Source organism: Amphiura filiformis, chromosome 5 (genome assembly GCF_039555335.1).
Source record: "Amphiura filiformis chromosome 5, Afil_fr2py, whole genome shotgun sequence".
NCBI classification, from domain to species: Eukaryota; Metazoa; Echinodermata; class Ophiuroidea; order Amphilepidida; family Amphiuridae; genus Amphiura; species Amphiura filiformis.
The window spans coordinates 47,552,272-47,569,515 of NC_092632.1; the positions used below are offsets into that span (position 1 = coordinate 47,552,272).

Below are 17,244 nucleotides of genomic sequence, written 5' to 3' on the forward strand. Positions count from 1 at the left end.
ACAGTGCACGCACACCCCCCCCCCACACACACACACATACATACATGTGCACCCCCATATACAACATAAAAACAAAAATACATGTATACAATCCCCTCTCTTGTAGACACCCCCTCCCCAAGTGTGATGCTTGTGTGAGTTTTCAACCATTGAGTATCACACACAATTCTTACCAATTTTCACACACATATCTGTACACAATCTACTTTCTGTGGATGTGTTCATATCACAAAATGTAAGGTGTTATACCCCCTCTATGGCTGAAAGACACTGGATTTCCATGGTTGCGATAAGGCTCCACAGTTGGTGTGTGTATAATATTATAATATGCACACCCCCACAGTTTGAATGCAGATGCAAATGCATCCCCTCTTCCCCACACACATGCCCCCACACATTTCTTGAAAATCTTATCTCAATTGATAGAGGAATAGCTCCCTTATGACCAATCCACTAAAATTAGGAGATGAAAACTGCTACATTTTCTTTCTTAGGTTAATATAAAAGAATTATTCAATCCTGCTTTTCTTTTTCTTTCAGACTTTCCGTCTTCTTCATGAAGATGGTTTCTTTGTTGGTGCTTCTTCAGGACTTAATGTTGTTGCTGCCGTGCAGGTAAATGAAATATTTGAAATGTACATATTTCCTGACACATCAAAACAATCAGTTTCAATCAAGGATCAAGCTTTTGATTTGTCTCTAGAAATTGATATAAGTTTAACTTAAGGGATCTGGAATGAGCGTTTTGACAGTATTTTTTGTGGGACATGAGAGCACATCAGACATATCGAATTGCATTCTGAATACGAAGAATGTCTTTCTGATATCAAATATTTTTTGAAAATCACGATATGATACAAATTTTATGACAAATTATTAAAATTTGATATTTTTAACATTTTTGATATATAACAGTCCTCGAAGTAAATTGTATAAATCTAATGACATATTCTTAAAGTGTATGTAGCTGGGAGGAAAAGCCGACGATCAATTGAAAATATTGACCTTTCATATTGAAGATATGGATTTTTTTCCCAAAAAGACCTAATTTGTTTTGGTGTTATGGGAAAAAAATCCATATCTTCAATACGAAAGGTCAAAATTTTCAATTGATCATCGGCTTTTCATCCCACCTACATACACCTTAAGTATAAATCATCAAATTTATAAAGTTTACTTCGAGTACTGTTGAATATCAAAAATATAAATTTTAATCATTTGCCATAAAATGTGTATTTACATTAATTTCAAAAATCAAAATTATTTGATATCAGAAGGACATTCTTCGATTCAGAATGCAATTCGACATATGTCTGATGTGCTCTAATGTCCCACAATAAATACTGTCCAAACGCTCATACCCCACCCCTTAAATGACAGTTTGAGATTATATTGATAAAGACCTGTACTCTCTAAACATTTTCAGCTTCAAGTTTTTGGGAGTTATACCCTTGCATTCACTGGATTTTTTTATAACATGTGACCTGCTTGATTTTCTCCATAAGACAGTTTGGAATAAAGTGGTATAATTATAGGTTAATGAACACGTATTACTTACTTGTTGGGAGATAAATTAGACAAAATAATGTAGGCGCGCTGATGTTGATGCATCTAATGCACAAACCCCGAAACTTGGTAGAAATTTTAACTTAGTACATAATAATGATGTTCTTTTTGTGTATAATTCCATCTTGGGCCTGTGCAATTTGCTTTTATTTAATTGTATTTTTTATGTATTTTGTATATATGATAGTTTTCATATGGTTATAATCTAAGGAATCTCTTTAAATTAGTTTCTATTTGAGATTCCCTTTCCGTATTGTATTGTATTTTTTACATATGTTTGCAGAGAACTGTAATAAAAACTAGGGGCTCTCTATTTGCACACAAAAAGGCATACCCGCATCTTTATAGAAGGCCCTTACTATTCAACATATGGAACTTAAGTAGCTCTGCCAATGTATTATGCTCAATTTGTGGGGCTCATATACCCATGTAAAGGTATAATGCTGAAAGGGCTATCAGTGTACTACCAACTCATAGTCCTGAAGCTGTTTTATTTGCTGAGTAACAGCTAGCCCTTTGTATTAACATTTGGGGCCCAGGGGCCCATAATATTTGACCTATGGGATTTATGTTCATGTAACCATGTCAAAATAATATGCTCAAATGCTATCAGTGTTCCAACTTTAAAGCCCTGAAACTGCTTTATATTCTAAGAAACAGCCAGCCCTTTGTTTTAACATTTGGGACCAATGGACCAAAATATTTGACCTATGGGACTTATGTAAAGCCCTTCAACTAATTTAATTACTGAGAATGGGTTTTGAACATCTGTGGCCAAAATGGGCATAAGTCACATATAGGGGGTAAGGCACGTAAGTGTGTCCTATATGGGTCATGGGGACTATGTAGCTATACAGCTAGCCTTGTCGATATAATGTATAGTTAAATTGTATTTTGTTTTCAAAAAGAATGTGATAATATTATCAAACAAATTGGAATGTGATGGTTTTAAATGGTTAATATCCCTTGGTTCCAAAAGTAAAATGTTTAGATCTTTTGCAATACCCTCAAAACAACTGATGCACAGTCATTAACCTTTGTTGAAACTAGTTTGACTTGAATTCTGCAGTGACTACAATTCCGGAAAAAATGTGTTCGAACACCTCTCTAATTTCCATGTTCTTCTTAGTATAGTGCGCACGCTATATGAGTCACTGGAAACTAAGAATTATAATAGTGTTGTCTCAATGTTCATCTTATGCGTATCCCCTTCCCTTTCCCCACCAAACCATGTTGGGAGAAGATATGGTGAAGATGAGCATATTGGGCATGCCAACATTGAACGGGGTAGAAGGGGGAACATTCCAAATAAGGCCTTTAAAGTGTTCGAACAATTATTTCTAAGAATGTAGTCCCTTTGAATTAGTTTGAAGGAAGTCAGCAAGTCAGAATTGACACCAGATTGAAACTATTCTAAATATACATCCGCAAGCAGTGGGTACTGGGATTGTCCAGATATTAACGTAACTACAGCATACCTCCAACATCTTGTTATTTAGAGAATAAGCGATAGGAATTTTTATTTTGCCTATCCTCTACCGTGTGATAGAGCGACAGGCAGGTCCAATATTTTGAGTAGTGGATGCCGCGCAGCGGTATCCACTACGATAAAAATATTGGACCTGCCTGTCGCTCATCATAGGTAGAGGATAGGCAAAATAAAAATTCCTATCGCTTATTCTCATTCTTAGTCAGTTAAATATTAGGCCTATTTTAATAACTGTAAACAATTTTTTAAAGTAAAAACTAAGTTACCGTAATAAAAACTCCCTCATTATAAAATGAACGAAACTTGTTTACAACTTCCCGTATTCTGTTGCGCGTAGTGCTAGGCGTTCGCAGTATTCCGCACTAGTCTCACGCATCCAGCGCGATACATACGCGCAAGATCTCTACACGTGTTGCGTTACGCATTATCAAGACGCATGATGACGTGGGGTCGCTCTACGGCCTGATAGACGGCACACAAAATCATGCGATTGTCCAATCAGAAATGTATCTACGAACTAGACCACTCCCACTGACTAAGAATAAGGTTTAGAGGTTAGGGTTTGAGTTGGGGGATGGGATGGAAATAAGGTTATGGTAAGTGTTAGGGTGAAGTAGGCATTCTTTAGTTATTTTTAGATTTTGTAAAGAAAAGACAAGCTGCTTTTGTTTTTGACACAAACTTTAGTGATCAATGCATAATGTTCAGGAGTTCAGGATATAATTTTCCTGGAAAGTATTAACTTTCACTTTGTGAAATGTTGAAAGCAAAATTATTTTGCACTTGAAGGTTTCATAACCATTGGTGCTATGGATATGTAATAATGTAAAACTGATACAGAGACAAAACTAACAAAAGCATCAAATAATATTGACATATTAGTTTCATTTTAGGTGAAACTATGATTAAAGCAAATAAACACTGTACCTAGGCACGCACAGGTAAATGACAATATCATAATACGGAAGCTAAATATTTAGACATATCCAGGAAATGGATGAACCTATTGGTTGATTAGTCCAGAAAAGTTGCAAGACAAAAAAGACTTCTCTGGTTAGTCAAAACTAAATTCAATTTAGTTTGAATTACGATAGGATAACTTCGGAAATGAAGAATGTTAAGTGTTGCCCCAATTGAAATCGAGGGGATGTAAGACAACTTGGGCATACCATCAAAAAGGGATTTAAGCAATATTTTGTTTGCATTTTTCACAATTTTAGGCAACTTGATGAATTAATGTCATAGCAAGATTTTCAAAATAATAATAATAAAAATAATAATACTACTACTGCTTATAATAATAATGATAATAATAATAAAAATTCCCATGAACATAAAGAATTACAAATTTTATCTTTAATTTTGTATTTCTTATAAAGGATTCCACATCTTAGTACTAAAGCTGTGAACAAGTGTAAATACAAGAGTTAAAACAGAGTATTTTGCCAATGTTGACAGATGTAGCATGTGTGAAGTTGAACTTGACAGCAAAAACTCTAATGGACATAGTTTTTTAATTTGAATTGCTTTGAGCAGACACTCAATAATGGGTATCAGTTACTGGCTAAAGTGTAAGCAAGCTTCAAGTGAGATTGATCACCACTATTGTGTGATTTTATTTTCCCCTCACATTCCTACAGGTTGCCAAGATGTTAGGACCAGGTCATGTAATTGTAACCTGTTTATGTGATACAGGACAGAGATACTATGCAAGACTATTTAACAAAGAGTGGCTGAAAACAAAAGGTTAGTCAAATCTCTCCCACTTATGCCTACCTATGACCTATATCATATTCTAGCAGTCAGAGCAAGTGACAAAAACATTGTTATACAGTGTTTTTGCCTTCCTCAAGAGAGTGACATCAGTACTTTGTCAGAGTTACTTTGGATGTATGCAGATGACCATACATTTAAACATATACACATGTCGGTTCTTTGAGTCAATGTGTACAATTTAATACTATGCACACTGGAGCCCGCACTGATGTCACTCTCTCAAGGAAGTCAAATGGTCTATAGTCATGATAGTGATCAGCCGCTGGTAGCAGTCATGATGCTGCTAGCGTTTCAGTTGTAGCTAGCAATGTCACTCGCTAGAAAAATTTGCTTAATGATATGGGATTATCATCAGCTGGACTTGACATGAACCAAAATATCTAAGGGATATGGGTTCTTAGGTCTAAAAGTCTAAAGGCTCTCATAAATTTCTGTGGATCTGTCTTAATTCAGTGTTGAGTTAAATACCTCAGACCAGATCTAAAATAATAATGGCAGAGTAAGAGTACAAGTTTCTTTATTTTAAAAATAAAGATAAAAAATAATGAGTTATGTTAGAGAACAGTTCCTCTAAGTCTGACTTACATGTGGCCTGTATTGTTTAATTTGCTAAGAAAACAAAATTTCCAACTTGTGTGATAGCAGATATGAATATAAGAAAATGTTCTCTTTGTCTTTTTTCTTTCAGGCCTATTAGATGCTGTATCAGAGCAATATCAACAATATCTAAATTAGTATTTTAGCTATTCATATTCAAAATCCCATCTGTATGATTCCATGAATTTGGGGCTAGAGCTAAAACATTTGATCATGTAACAATCAATAATTAAGAGAGAAAAGGAGGCTTGGGCTAAGAAATTGATAGAACAAACAAAATCAGGTTGGATTGAACCAAGACACTCAAGAATAAAATATTTAGGCTGTCTTCGTAGTTTTAAAGTAGAATTCAGAAATCAGAGAGAAAGGAAAAACCCAAGAAGCATTCCAGTGAGTACATGCCATGTGAACTTTGTTTGGAACAAAATATTTGTGTGTGCTGATTATTGGCCCTTGTTATGGGCTGCCTTAATTACGAACCACATAATTCTAGTTCATTTTCACTATTAATTACGGGCTCAATAAAGGGGAAGTTAGGCTTAATTAACCCTAATGCAAATGGCACTTTTGGCAAAGGAGAAGGAAGAAAGAAAAGTTGTTTTCTCCGGTCCGGTTTTGAACCACCGACCCCTCGGTGCAGAGCACAAGACTGGGGATAGCAAGCCAAAATTGTTTATGCTGCCCTGCCATAGTTTTTGTGTATATATATATGTCTGCTCGGTTAATTGTGCAATTGGATCACATAGGATGCTTGGGCTTGCTTTGTGCCGAGGTTTTTTTGATGTTTGGTGATGTTGGGGTTAACCTTATTAGTTGTGTGTGAACAAAATGTACTATAGTCCGTATATCTTAATCGAGGCAGTAAGTTAGATATTTTTTTCATTGTATCTCTAAAAATAATTATAAAAGTTTACATTTTAAGAGAGGAATGACATAGGAATCCGACTAGCATAACAGATTCATGCAAAAATGAGCAGTTTTGGAGAAAGTCACAAAATTTTATTTTAATATACTGCCTCGAGGAAGGTATATGGATAATAGTGTGTCTTATCTCATGTTGAGAGTAATGCCATGTTGGATTTTTCAGTGGCAGATTTGAATTGGTGTGTTTATACCGGTTGCGTCGCCAGTGAATGACAGGCTGCCCTTCTACATGTGTGTATATGTCACACAGGATTATGTTTAGCACCCATGATTTAAATCTATCACTGCGAAATCTCAACTTGAGACGAGACAGATTATACAAGTAAATTTGTAAAATCACGTTAATTCAGAAAATGGGATATTTATTATAGATCTTATAGCAACTCGTGAATCAGAATAAGTCACAAATCATGCATATGGAATATTCAAGTGCCATTAATTTTGTAATTAAAACATGAAATATTATATTTGTATTTAATAAGGGTGTAATAATAAAAATGATTTTTAATATACAAATCAAGACATTATATTTGTATCTTATATTTTTAACATATATCACTGGCAGGGTCATTTTGAAACATCTGTGATGCCTTCTTATCTGTCCCAGCAGAGTGAGTGGCAACTCATTAGTGAGTTATCCCATTTAAGTATAGGCCTTTCAAATGCACCTTTTTGGCTCATAGAAGTGATGGGAACAGCAGCATAAAAGTTCATGGGTCGGCAGTGGGCGTCAAGGTCATTCAAACAGATTATGATGGAATGGGACCATCCTCCTTGAAATCACAAGTAAGAAGCACTAGCAGAGGAACAACCAAAGTAGTCCAGTGCACCAAGCTACTTTCACAACTTGCCACTCGTGATAGCGCTTCATCACATTGGTTGTTTTTGGCTGTTCCATCTCATGCCCTCTGACATGAGGGGGAGGCTTGCTGTTGCACTCAATGAGGGGTATCACAAAACTTGCCATAAAATAAATACTTTTTTGTGAAACAATTCCAAAGGTTTGGTTTCTTATCAGGGGAATCAACTCCCAATAATTACAAAAGGAAAAGCACATTGGTATTTTCTATGCAGAGAAAATTGACTGGAACTGAATGGCCCTGTACAAATCAATAGAGATTTCTCAGATGTGAGAAATGCACAAGTGCAAGAGATGAAACAACCATGACCAAGAGAAGGGTGGGCTGACAATAAAATCTGCAATTTGCTAGCCCAATTTGGTGACTTTTTGACCATTTCCAGTCCCATCTAGAAAGCAAAAGTTGGAAATCAAACCCATCAGTACAGAATGTGTAGAAAGGTAACTTGATACAGTGGATAACTTCAAGCCCATCAGTACAGCATGCACAGAAATGTAAGTTGATACAGTGGATAACATTACAAAGTTTGAATCATTGATCAAATTAAAAGGAAAAAGGAGATCCACTTACTAACTCAGATGTGGCTTTAGAACTGAAGATGATGATAACTGTGGTTGTTTAAAAAATTTTCTATTAGGTGTACTACTTTTGAAAGTACTTACTTTCGACCCAGTAGTTAAATTAACCTTCTTGCAAGTCTGTATCCATGCCGGACTTAAGCCAACTCACAAGTAAGAGTGTGGTATATTATGCACAATCACAATAGGATTGGTAAGATAAAATCGTTGAAAGTAACTTGCAAGTAGCTACATGTAAGTGCGCTTAGACGGGCACTACTGTTAAGTTTACTTTTGACAGTAAGTTGACTTTACTTGCGAAGTTTGAACAAGGCACACACATATTGATTGATTGGTTGTATTGATTGTTTTATCCATTCATATTTTGATTCCAACCAAGCAGTCCAAGGGATATACCTGTTACAACGATTGGTCTTATATGTGACAGGATCTGGTCCATGGGGGCCAAAGGAGGCATTTTTGAAAATTGAGTTACTGTAATTATTACATTATACATACAATAGGCTATAAACACCAAAGGTCTAACATACTTGGTTCTAAAGTTATGAATTTTTTGATGCCTATTTTCTTATGTATTTTATTGTTTTTTACTTCATATTTTTACCTTTATCTCAATTTCAAATTTGCCGCTTTGGCCCCCATGGACCAGATCGTGTCACATATTTGATTTTAATGATATATATATATATATACCTGGACATTTTATTATATATTAATAACAAAATGAAATAAATATATATTAAATTGAATGTATCAAGTCACACTGTTTTTACTACATGCTTTTTGAACAGGAAGTTCAAATAAATTATACCAAATTTTGTCATGTTTTTTGTTTTGTTTTTTATTTGGCATTGATCATTGGAATACAAAAACAAATGATAAAGAAAAATTTACAAAGCACATTAATGTGACAAATTAATTAAATCCAGCCACAAAGCCATTTAGGATCAGAACACACAGACAAAAATGACAAGCCGGGATAACCCATTAAGCCAGCAGAAAAGGCAAGCTTATTTCCGATAGGGTCCCAAAGAACAAAAGTGAAAAAAGTCTACACAGTGAAATCTGACATCTCTTGACTGAGGGAGTTGCTAGCCAGATGTTAGGTCTTGATCAACCATGGAAACACACTAATGCCACTAATAGGCTGTCCCCAGGAATGAGCATACATCTGGATAACAACATTTGCAGAATGAACAAGTAGCTTGTGGTGAGTATTATAAAGTTATGTTTGTCATTTCAACTATATTTAGGCACCACACCGCGGGGCAAGATTGACTGAATTTTGATGTCGTCATTGGTTTTACACTTAAACACGAAAATGTCTCAAATAATTCTAAGAGTGTATGCATGTTATTAAGCACTATTTTATCAGTCTAAATCCGTTGAGGATTTAACCTCATTTTTTGAATTTTTGAATAAAAAAATGAATAATGCACAATATGTTATGATATATACTAAAAATTCCCCCACCCCCCACGTGTATCAATGTATGCGTGGTGCAGCGGTAGCGGCTTCGCATACATTGCGAGGGGGGGCAAGATTGACTGAATTTTGATGTCGTCATTGGTTTTACACTTAAACACGAAAATGTCTCAAATAATTCTAAGAGAGTATGCATGTTATTAAGCACAACGGATTTAACCTCATTTTTTGAATTTTTGAATAAAAAAATGAATAATGCACAATATGTTATGATATATACTAAAAATTCCCCCACCCCCCACGTGTATCAATGTATGCGTGGTGCAGCGGTAGCGGCTTCGCCTGCCACGCATAGGGTCCCGAGATCGATTCCCACTCCCGGCTATATAAATAATTTTTTTTCTTCACATTCATTTTGAATCCAAAATTATTTATTTTCATGTGAATATGTATACATTGCACTGGGAAATATATTTTGTGCATTTTTTTTCTGTAACAGGGCCAATAGAGCTAAAAACGCACCTTGGCTCGGGGAAAAATAATTGCGTCCAACGTCCAGGCAGTGTTGCTGTCATATTGTCTGTTTTGTTTACGCTATTGGCTGTTGCCACATTGAATAATGTCAGCCACCGTCGTCTGGCACCACATCTAATTTGGTGCTATAGCACTATCATTGCCAGGTAAGGTACCAATTACCCTTGCTATCATACCCATGGTGATGTCATAAATTGTATCAAGAATAATAATTACTATTTGCATAGTGTCATCAGAGGTGTGTGGCAGAATTTTTTTATCCAGGGAGCGGGACTTGTTTTGTGACCAATGCCGAGCGAAGCAAGTAAAGCAAGGCCCCCAAATGTTTTCTTTTTACATCAGGTCCCCCATAACAAGTATTAGTGAATTGTCCCTTAGAAGCTGTGCCTTAAGAGTTGAGAAGATTCAATTATTTTTAAAGTAATAATACTTGAATGAAAGTACTACTAACCTGAAGATACAAGACAATATTATATGTGCATTTAAAAAAATACATATCTTTCATCCTATTTTGTTTAGAAAAAGACATTAGGATTGAGGATAATTTGTTCTGAAAAGTAACAAAAAGGGTAAGGTCTATGTTTTTTTAACAGTCAGTCGGGTAATGAACAATTTTTGTTTGTTTATGGCTTAGGGAGGACTATAGGTTAGATATGGTACCCTGGAATTGTTTCCTCCTGAGCACTGAGCAATAGCAGATTTCCAATACCGATATGTGTGAAATATGACTTATTTGGTCTTCTGCCATTTAAATTCTTTGTTGTTGACAAGGAATTGGACTAATAAATGTGTGTGTGAATCCTGGATGGTATGAAGGATATTTAACCCCCATGTATTTGGATATGATGAGGAATACACAACCCTGGATTTTAATGCATTGAGACCATGCATTTTTCCTCCATTGGTGGTATGTAGTATCAATGATTGCAGTGCCTATTGGAAAAAGTAGTTGGCACACATGTAATAAACAAAAGTGGAGAGGCTAGTAGTGAAACATACATGTAATGTATGTTAAAACTGCCCCCTGTATCTTGCCCTTCCCCACTCCCAGTTTTCAATGTTGGAGGGTCACACAGACTTGCCAACAACATGGCTTTGTTCAACATTAAATGGGGGAGGCAGATATTATCTCATCAATCTGGATTTTATTTCATCCTCAAAATAACCATAAAACATAATTATTTTAATCTTCCTTGAATCCTGTTGATTTTCTCTTTTTTCCCCTATCGTTTTTTTCTTTTTCAAAACACAAAATTCTTCCCCAAAGGAGTAAATTTATTCCCTCCCATTTGGGGGTGAATAACGTAAGAATAGACGCCCTGAGTGGGATTCGAGAGCGTGGGTAGATATTATACAAAGAACGGAAAGAGTTGTAACAGTACTCTTAATTCAGTTTTCATTCTGGACATGTACATTTTAATTTCCTGTAAAAACAAAACTAGTTTAAATTGAAATTTGAAAAAAAGACTTAAACTTGTACTTTGTTAACGGTCCTTGACCCGATAGACAGACTCGTCCTCCATTTTTTCTTCTTCAAAACTGAGATTTTGGTATCAGAAGAAAGCTCATATCTCAGAAAAATTTAATGCTATAAGAAAACATGAATAAAAATGTGAGGAATTATATGGTAACCACACCAGAAGTGTATGAACTATCCTATGGGGTATTGTTCTCGGGGTATTGTTATGCACGTTTTTGCCCCTCATATCAAAACCGCTGGAGTAATACAACTCAAAATTTGGAAAGACATTGTTTTTATGGTAGGCCTTAATGTAAAAACAGAACATTGAAAAATTGGACCATGTCTCTCTTAATGGTGGATCTTATCATCAGAGAAGTGTGTGTTGTTAGACACCAAAGTATTCTTTCAATTACAAAATAAACATTTGCTTAGCTTTTTAGCTGGATTTAAAAATCTTTCCATATATTATTTCATTTGGGTGCATGCGCAATTATTATTAACACTTCTTTTGCTTATAGCACATAATAATGCCCCAACAGAAAAATTCCGCTCCTTGCTTAATGGCACCAATGGTACACACCCATAGCAGCCATCTCGGATATGCAAGTGAGGTAAAACATTACTGTAATTACTTAATAAATACTTAATTTCAACTGATCATCATAACAGGAAGTATCAAAAAACCTTTATGCATTGTTTTTCAATGGAATTCATGGCTTGTTATCAAATTGACCAATAGACACCAGAAATATACCGGAAGTAAAACTATACCATACTTATAGGTTTTGCTTCTGATTACAGAACGATTATTCCATTTGGAGGAAGAGGAACAAACATCAGCCAAGTTTGCATCTAGATAGCAGTAGTGTGGGGAGAGTGAGCAAATAGATTGGGGTGAGTATTTTAAGTGGTGAAATATTCAATTATTTGTATGAAATCAGCTGGTGCCAACAACTAAAAGAGTCAGAGTGTGTATTTGAAGAGGTTAGTTTCAAAACCCCTTGCATCCATGAGGGATGCTCATCCTACCCAAGCATCCCGCCCAAAACTGCTTTTGTTGAAAACCCCCTTATATCAGTGATTTTTTTGATGATTTTATGATGTGTTCTCAAAATTGCTAAAGTGGATTTAAGGGGTTTTGAAACTAAGCTCTTCATTTGTACATAAAAAGTGAAGTTTGATTGAAATGAATGTCAATGTCATCAAGCATAAGTGTGTTTTGAAGTGGTGTTGTGTAGATGCAAGAGTCGGCAAGTGATAAGTGTGGACCCTTTTCTGAAGAGTGTGGAGTGATTAATTGAGATGTATTACCCCAGATGATATTATAGTACGAAAAATGTGTTGGGACAAGCAAGGGTAAGTAGCAGTAGTCAGCCAGTTTCGGGTAAAATTATGGAGTAACAATTTCAGGGATCAAAGCAAGTCGAAAAGATTTGATCAGTCAGGGAATGCAGCCCTTGCTCCCTACTTTTTAACACCTACGCATGCCACTGGTAAGAAGAGTGGATTACGGGAGGAAGTATTTGATTTTGTTAATACCATTATACCTTGCAACCTATTGGCAACACATCTGAAACAGATGATAATAGTTCCTATAAGTTTGTTTCAATTGTGTTCATCATGATTTAGTTTGTTCAGAATAATTCAGAAGTTTATGTTAAATATGCTTCAAATTTATTAGTAATGATAGTGATAAATAGTTATGTTTATTATTATTGTTATTATTAGGCCATCTTAATTTAATAGTTTGTCTCAAAGCAGTTCCCAAGTTAAAACCTATAATGCGGAATGCGTTTTTTTAGGGGTATTTTTTACTTAGTTTTTTTTATCTATGGGATGAGCTTTTTGACAAGAATAGACCACCTTTTCACATGTCAAGGAGGTTTCACTGTGGTCTAGATAAAGAATTTTATTGAGATTTACAATTTATGCTATTTTGACATCTGACAATGTCAGATGTGAGATTTTTGTGTAGTAGATTTGGAAAAAAAATAAAACAGCAGAAAAAAAGCGGACGATGGTTATCATTATCATTATTGTTATTGTTGTTATTGTTGTTGTTGTTATTTTTTTAATTATTATTCAGGAGGATTTCAAATGCATATATCTTCAAGACTAATATGTAGAAAGACTATTCAAGATGTTGGTTAAATGGAGACTAGCATGGGCAATCTTGCTACATATTACTTTCTTCAGTGCTACATTAAGGATTCCAGCTTCAAGTAAGTGTGCTTAATATGTGATTGGATCAAGCAAAATCAGTTGGAAGTCGGAAATATTGATCTTAAGATGTAGCCAGCCAAAGGAAATGTTTCCCTTTGTTTCCTATTGTTTTGGAAACTCTTTATAAACTGTTCATATCTTTCAGTGGGGTTTGCTGCAAAATATAGCTTTGCAACTGGGCTTTGCCATTGCTTGTTACAATCCAATAAGGAAATAAAATTTGAATATGACCGACTTCAGACCGATTTCACTTGATCACACCACATATTTTTAACAAAATTGCAGGGTCCTTCACAACTGAAAATATTGGGGCAATTTTTAGTGATTATATGACTACATTTTCAGCATTAGAAAACACTCCATGATCTAAACTGGAAAAAAATACAGATCTTTACAAAAATGGTACTGTATTATTATTAACACAACAAAAAGGTCAAATTTATGGTACATATGAGCCTGCAAAAACTGAACACAGTAACTCTCAAAGTTTTCTGTGCTACCCTAGGTAGCTACTAAGTACATGATTTATGAGGCAAAAAATCTTGGAATTCTGTAGTTTCCTAAGACCACTACTGATCAATATGGTTCAAATTTTTAAGTTACACCCCTTACCATGAAAATGACCATTAATCAACTCAATACATTTTGTCAATTTTCAGGTGCTACTGACTGCAGCTTACATGGGAGATATCCTCCTTCAACTGAGAAGGTGGCTGTTTCACAAGCTATCAATTTATCTTGCGATGCCTGTACCCCAATGTCAGAAACCAATCTCAACTTTACTTGGCAACATAATGGAGTTCCTATACAATCTAATGTATATTGCATGGACGATCCACATTATTGTGAGAGTGGCAGATTTTGTGTGGGTGACATATTGTGAGTATACATCTCCTGCTTGAAAGTGTAATTAATGCATGTACACAATATGAAAAATCGCAATTTATCGATTTGCCTAGCACTTAAAGGTCATAGGTTAATAAATTTCATTGTGGTAATTAATCCTGTTACAGCACTAATTTTAATGCCAAAATAGTTTTGACTCATCACTATCATAATAACAAGCTTATGGATGCATTTTAATACAGGAACATGTATGATTTAAACAAGTGGAATGCTTGTTTATGCCAAAAGTTATAATCTTTGTCTACTGCAATCTCCTTCATCCATGTCAGGACACCCTAGAAACCTCACTTGGAGGTTATTTTGGCATTAAAATTGCACATTTTTGAAAACTATTTTTGAATGTATTACCCGGCACTAGATGTATGCTGTACCTCTGTACTGCACCATAGATGATCAAAGAATAGGCATAAAGACCTGGATCATAATTCTGTAAAAATTTCATATTTTACTATGTCATGTATGTTTCACTCGCACCTGCATGATTAGTGTCTTTGAAAAGAGCGGTATAGTTCAATCTATGATTGCACACATACACAAGCATGACAGGTGATGAGTGCAGCCTGTTTATAATATGGGGAAATACATTTGACCAGTCGCTATGGTAATTAACCCTGTTACATCACTACTTCTACAGCCAATTCTGTGAGCAGTACAAGTCAGTGGGTCATCAACTTGCCCCCATAGAAATTTCACCTGGTACTAGTCCTATCACAAACATGTGCACAGAATATGAAAGGTATTTTTGGGGAAGACCGTTTTCTTTATTAAGTATATATAATGTTGAATATCCGACTTTATCTTTGTTATTTGTTAGCATACCATCTGCAACTGTGTTTCACAGAGGGCGCTACACCTGTCAGGCAATCTGTCGCAATGGAGAATCAAATACAGAAAACTTTGAAGTTGAAGTAAAAGGTGAGGGAAGGTTATTTACTAAAGTGTCCACAAAAATACCCTAACTGCAACTGTTTTATCCCATATTAAGTGCATGTCTTGGTTGTATAAAATGTCTCCTCTATGACCATTCAAGGATATTTTAATACCAATACAGTCCAACCTCTTTATCCGAAAATGATTGGATCAGACATCAGCAGGATGAGTAAAAAAGCAGGATAAGTGAAGTATGTGTCGCATTCATTCTGCATTCATTGGGAAGAAAAAAGAATATTTGACATTTGACTACATTCAGAGATGCAGTTTAATATAGGTGCAGTTCCCTTGTCTACCAACATATAACCATCGCAACCAGGATCAGCTCCTTGAGTAATATATAGGTAAACCGAGACAATTAGACACCTAGTTCCTTGTCCAGGGGAAATTCAAGCCATCGCAATTATTTCACAAGAACATATTTTATGACTTTTTTAACCTCGCCAGGACTCAAACTTGGGACCTTTTGACTGGTCGAGGGTGATCCTGCCTAGGCAGAAGAAAAAAAAAAGGGATGAATGATGACTTGTGACAATATTCCACATAATGGTCAAAGCTGTTAGTGGAATTTATATACAGTTTTCGTCAGATTAAAAATTTCTAATGTGTTATTCACATGCCTTTTACTTTTCAGGACCACCTCATTTTGTACGCCATCCATTAAGTCAGAATATAAGCCGTGGAGATGATGTTGATCTTGTCTGTGATATTGAGTCTGATCCTGCTGCACAAATATCATGGCTTATGAAGAATGGAGACACTATTCACAGTGCTTCTTCTAAAAAAGTGGCAGAGTGGCAAACAAGAAGCACTACAAAGCTAAAAAGTAAGGCAGTGTTGCTTGTTTATTATTTATTTCTAAACTTCTTTTGATCAGGAATGGTAATTTGAACGGATCTGTTCTACTGTACTTCCTTAATCTTCTGCATCTCAAATTATCACTTAGGTCCAATTTCTCAAAGCTTGGCTAACGGGTAGTCTGCCTAAACCAGTAGGCTAGCCCTACCAATGTGGATCCATTTATTGATTTATCTTTCTAGGTGATGTATGGATACATGCCACATAGTCATGCTTTGAGAAACCGCCCCTAGTGACTTGCAGTCATTTCAACAAAAAGACTTTCCTTGGTATATATTCTGAATTTGTATTGTATTTTTGTGCCAAGTTGTCATGAGTTTGTAAGTAATATACATTTTTGTAATTTTTGACAGATGTTACTGAAAGTTGCAAGATATTCTGCCAGGCAAATAATAGTTTTGGGACTGTCAACTCAACCATTGCTCATATCAACATCAAAGGTATGGATATTAATATAACTGAAGTTAGTCAGTATCACATTAATGCCATAATTAGTTTTATTTGATTTCAGTACTAGTCAGTCTCACTTTAATAGATTAATGCCAGAATTAGTTGTATTTGATTTTAGTAAGTCATCAAATGCCAGAATTATCTTGACTTGATTTCAGTTTCTGACAAAATGCCCAAGAATACACAATATATATGAGTCATCTGCCGTAATAAATTTTCTATACTATTTACAGGTCTAATTATATGGGTGAAAATACTAATGATTCTGTCAAAATTACACTGGGTTGTCCAAAATTGTCAGTGCTTTTGAAATTAACTAAAATACTAACAAATGAAGTCAGAGCCACATCTGATGAAAGCTTGACCAATTTAACACAGTGACTGGCTGCACCAGTACTGTAGTCTTCACACATTGACCGGTTGCACCGGTAATGTGATATCCGATGGCGCACCTGAATAAAAATCAATTGTTATGGAATCCCATCGTGAAAGCCTATCTACTTACTTAACTAAAACACTTACTACGGTACTACCTTAAGGTATAGGTCTATCTTATAAGAGTGGTGTGCATTTGCAAAATTGATGTGTAATTGTGGACAAACTGCCTAATTGATATATCTCTGTTCACCAAAATGGCTCTATATGGAACTGGGAGCATATTAAACA

General features: G+C 35.3%; 2 protein-coding genes across 2 annotated transcripts in view; both read left to right on the plus strand.

Annotated features, from left to right (window-relative positions):
• LOC140153258 (uncharacterized) overlaps positions 1-6,874 on the plus strand; it is a 36,612-nt gene extending 29,738 nt beyond the window's left edge. Inside the window, exons 9-11 of the mRNA XM_072175958.1 lie at positions 541-615; positions 4,696-4,801; positions 5,520-6,874. Of these exons, the coding sequence (XP_072032059.1) occupies positions 541-615; positions 4,696-4,801; positions 5,520-5,566 (228 nt within the window). The 3' untranslated portion in view covers positions 5,567-6,874. The remainder of the gene's footprint in view (positions 1-540; positions 616-4,695; positions 4,802-5,519) is intronic.
• A 5,056-nt stretch (positions 6,875-11,930) lies between these two features.
• Positions 11,931-17,244, plus strand: part of LOC140151682 (tyrosine-protein kinase Mer-like) — a 43,816-nt gene continuing 38,502 nt past the window's right edge. Inside the window, exons 1-6 of the mRNA XM_072174018.1 lie at positions 11,931-12,105; positions 13,298-13,433; positions 14,094-14,313; positions 15,155-15,255; positions 15,905-16,096; positions 16,482-16,568. Of these exons, the coding sequence (XP_072030119.1) occupies positions 13,352-13,433; positions 14,094-14,313; positions 15,155-15,255; positions 15,905-16,096; positions 16,482-16,568 (682 nt within the window). The 5' untranslated portion in view covers positions 11,931-12,105; positions 13,298-13,351. The remainder of the gene's footprint in view (positions 12,106-13,297; positions 13,434-14,093; positions 14,314-15,154; positions 15,256-15,904; positions 16,097-16,481; positions 16,569-17,244) is intronic.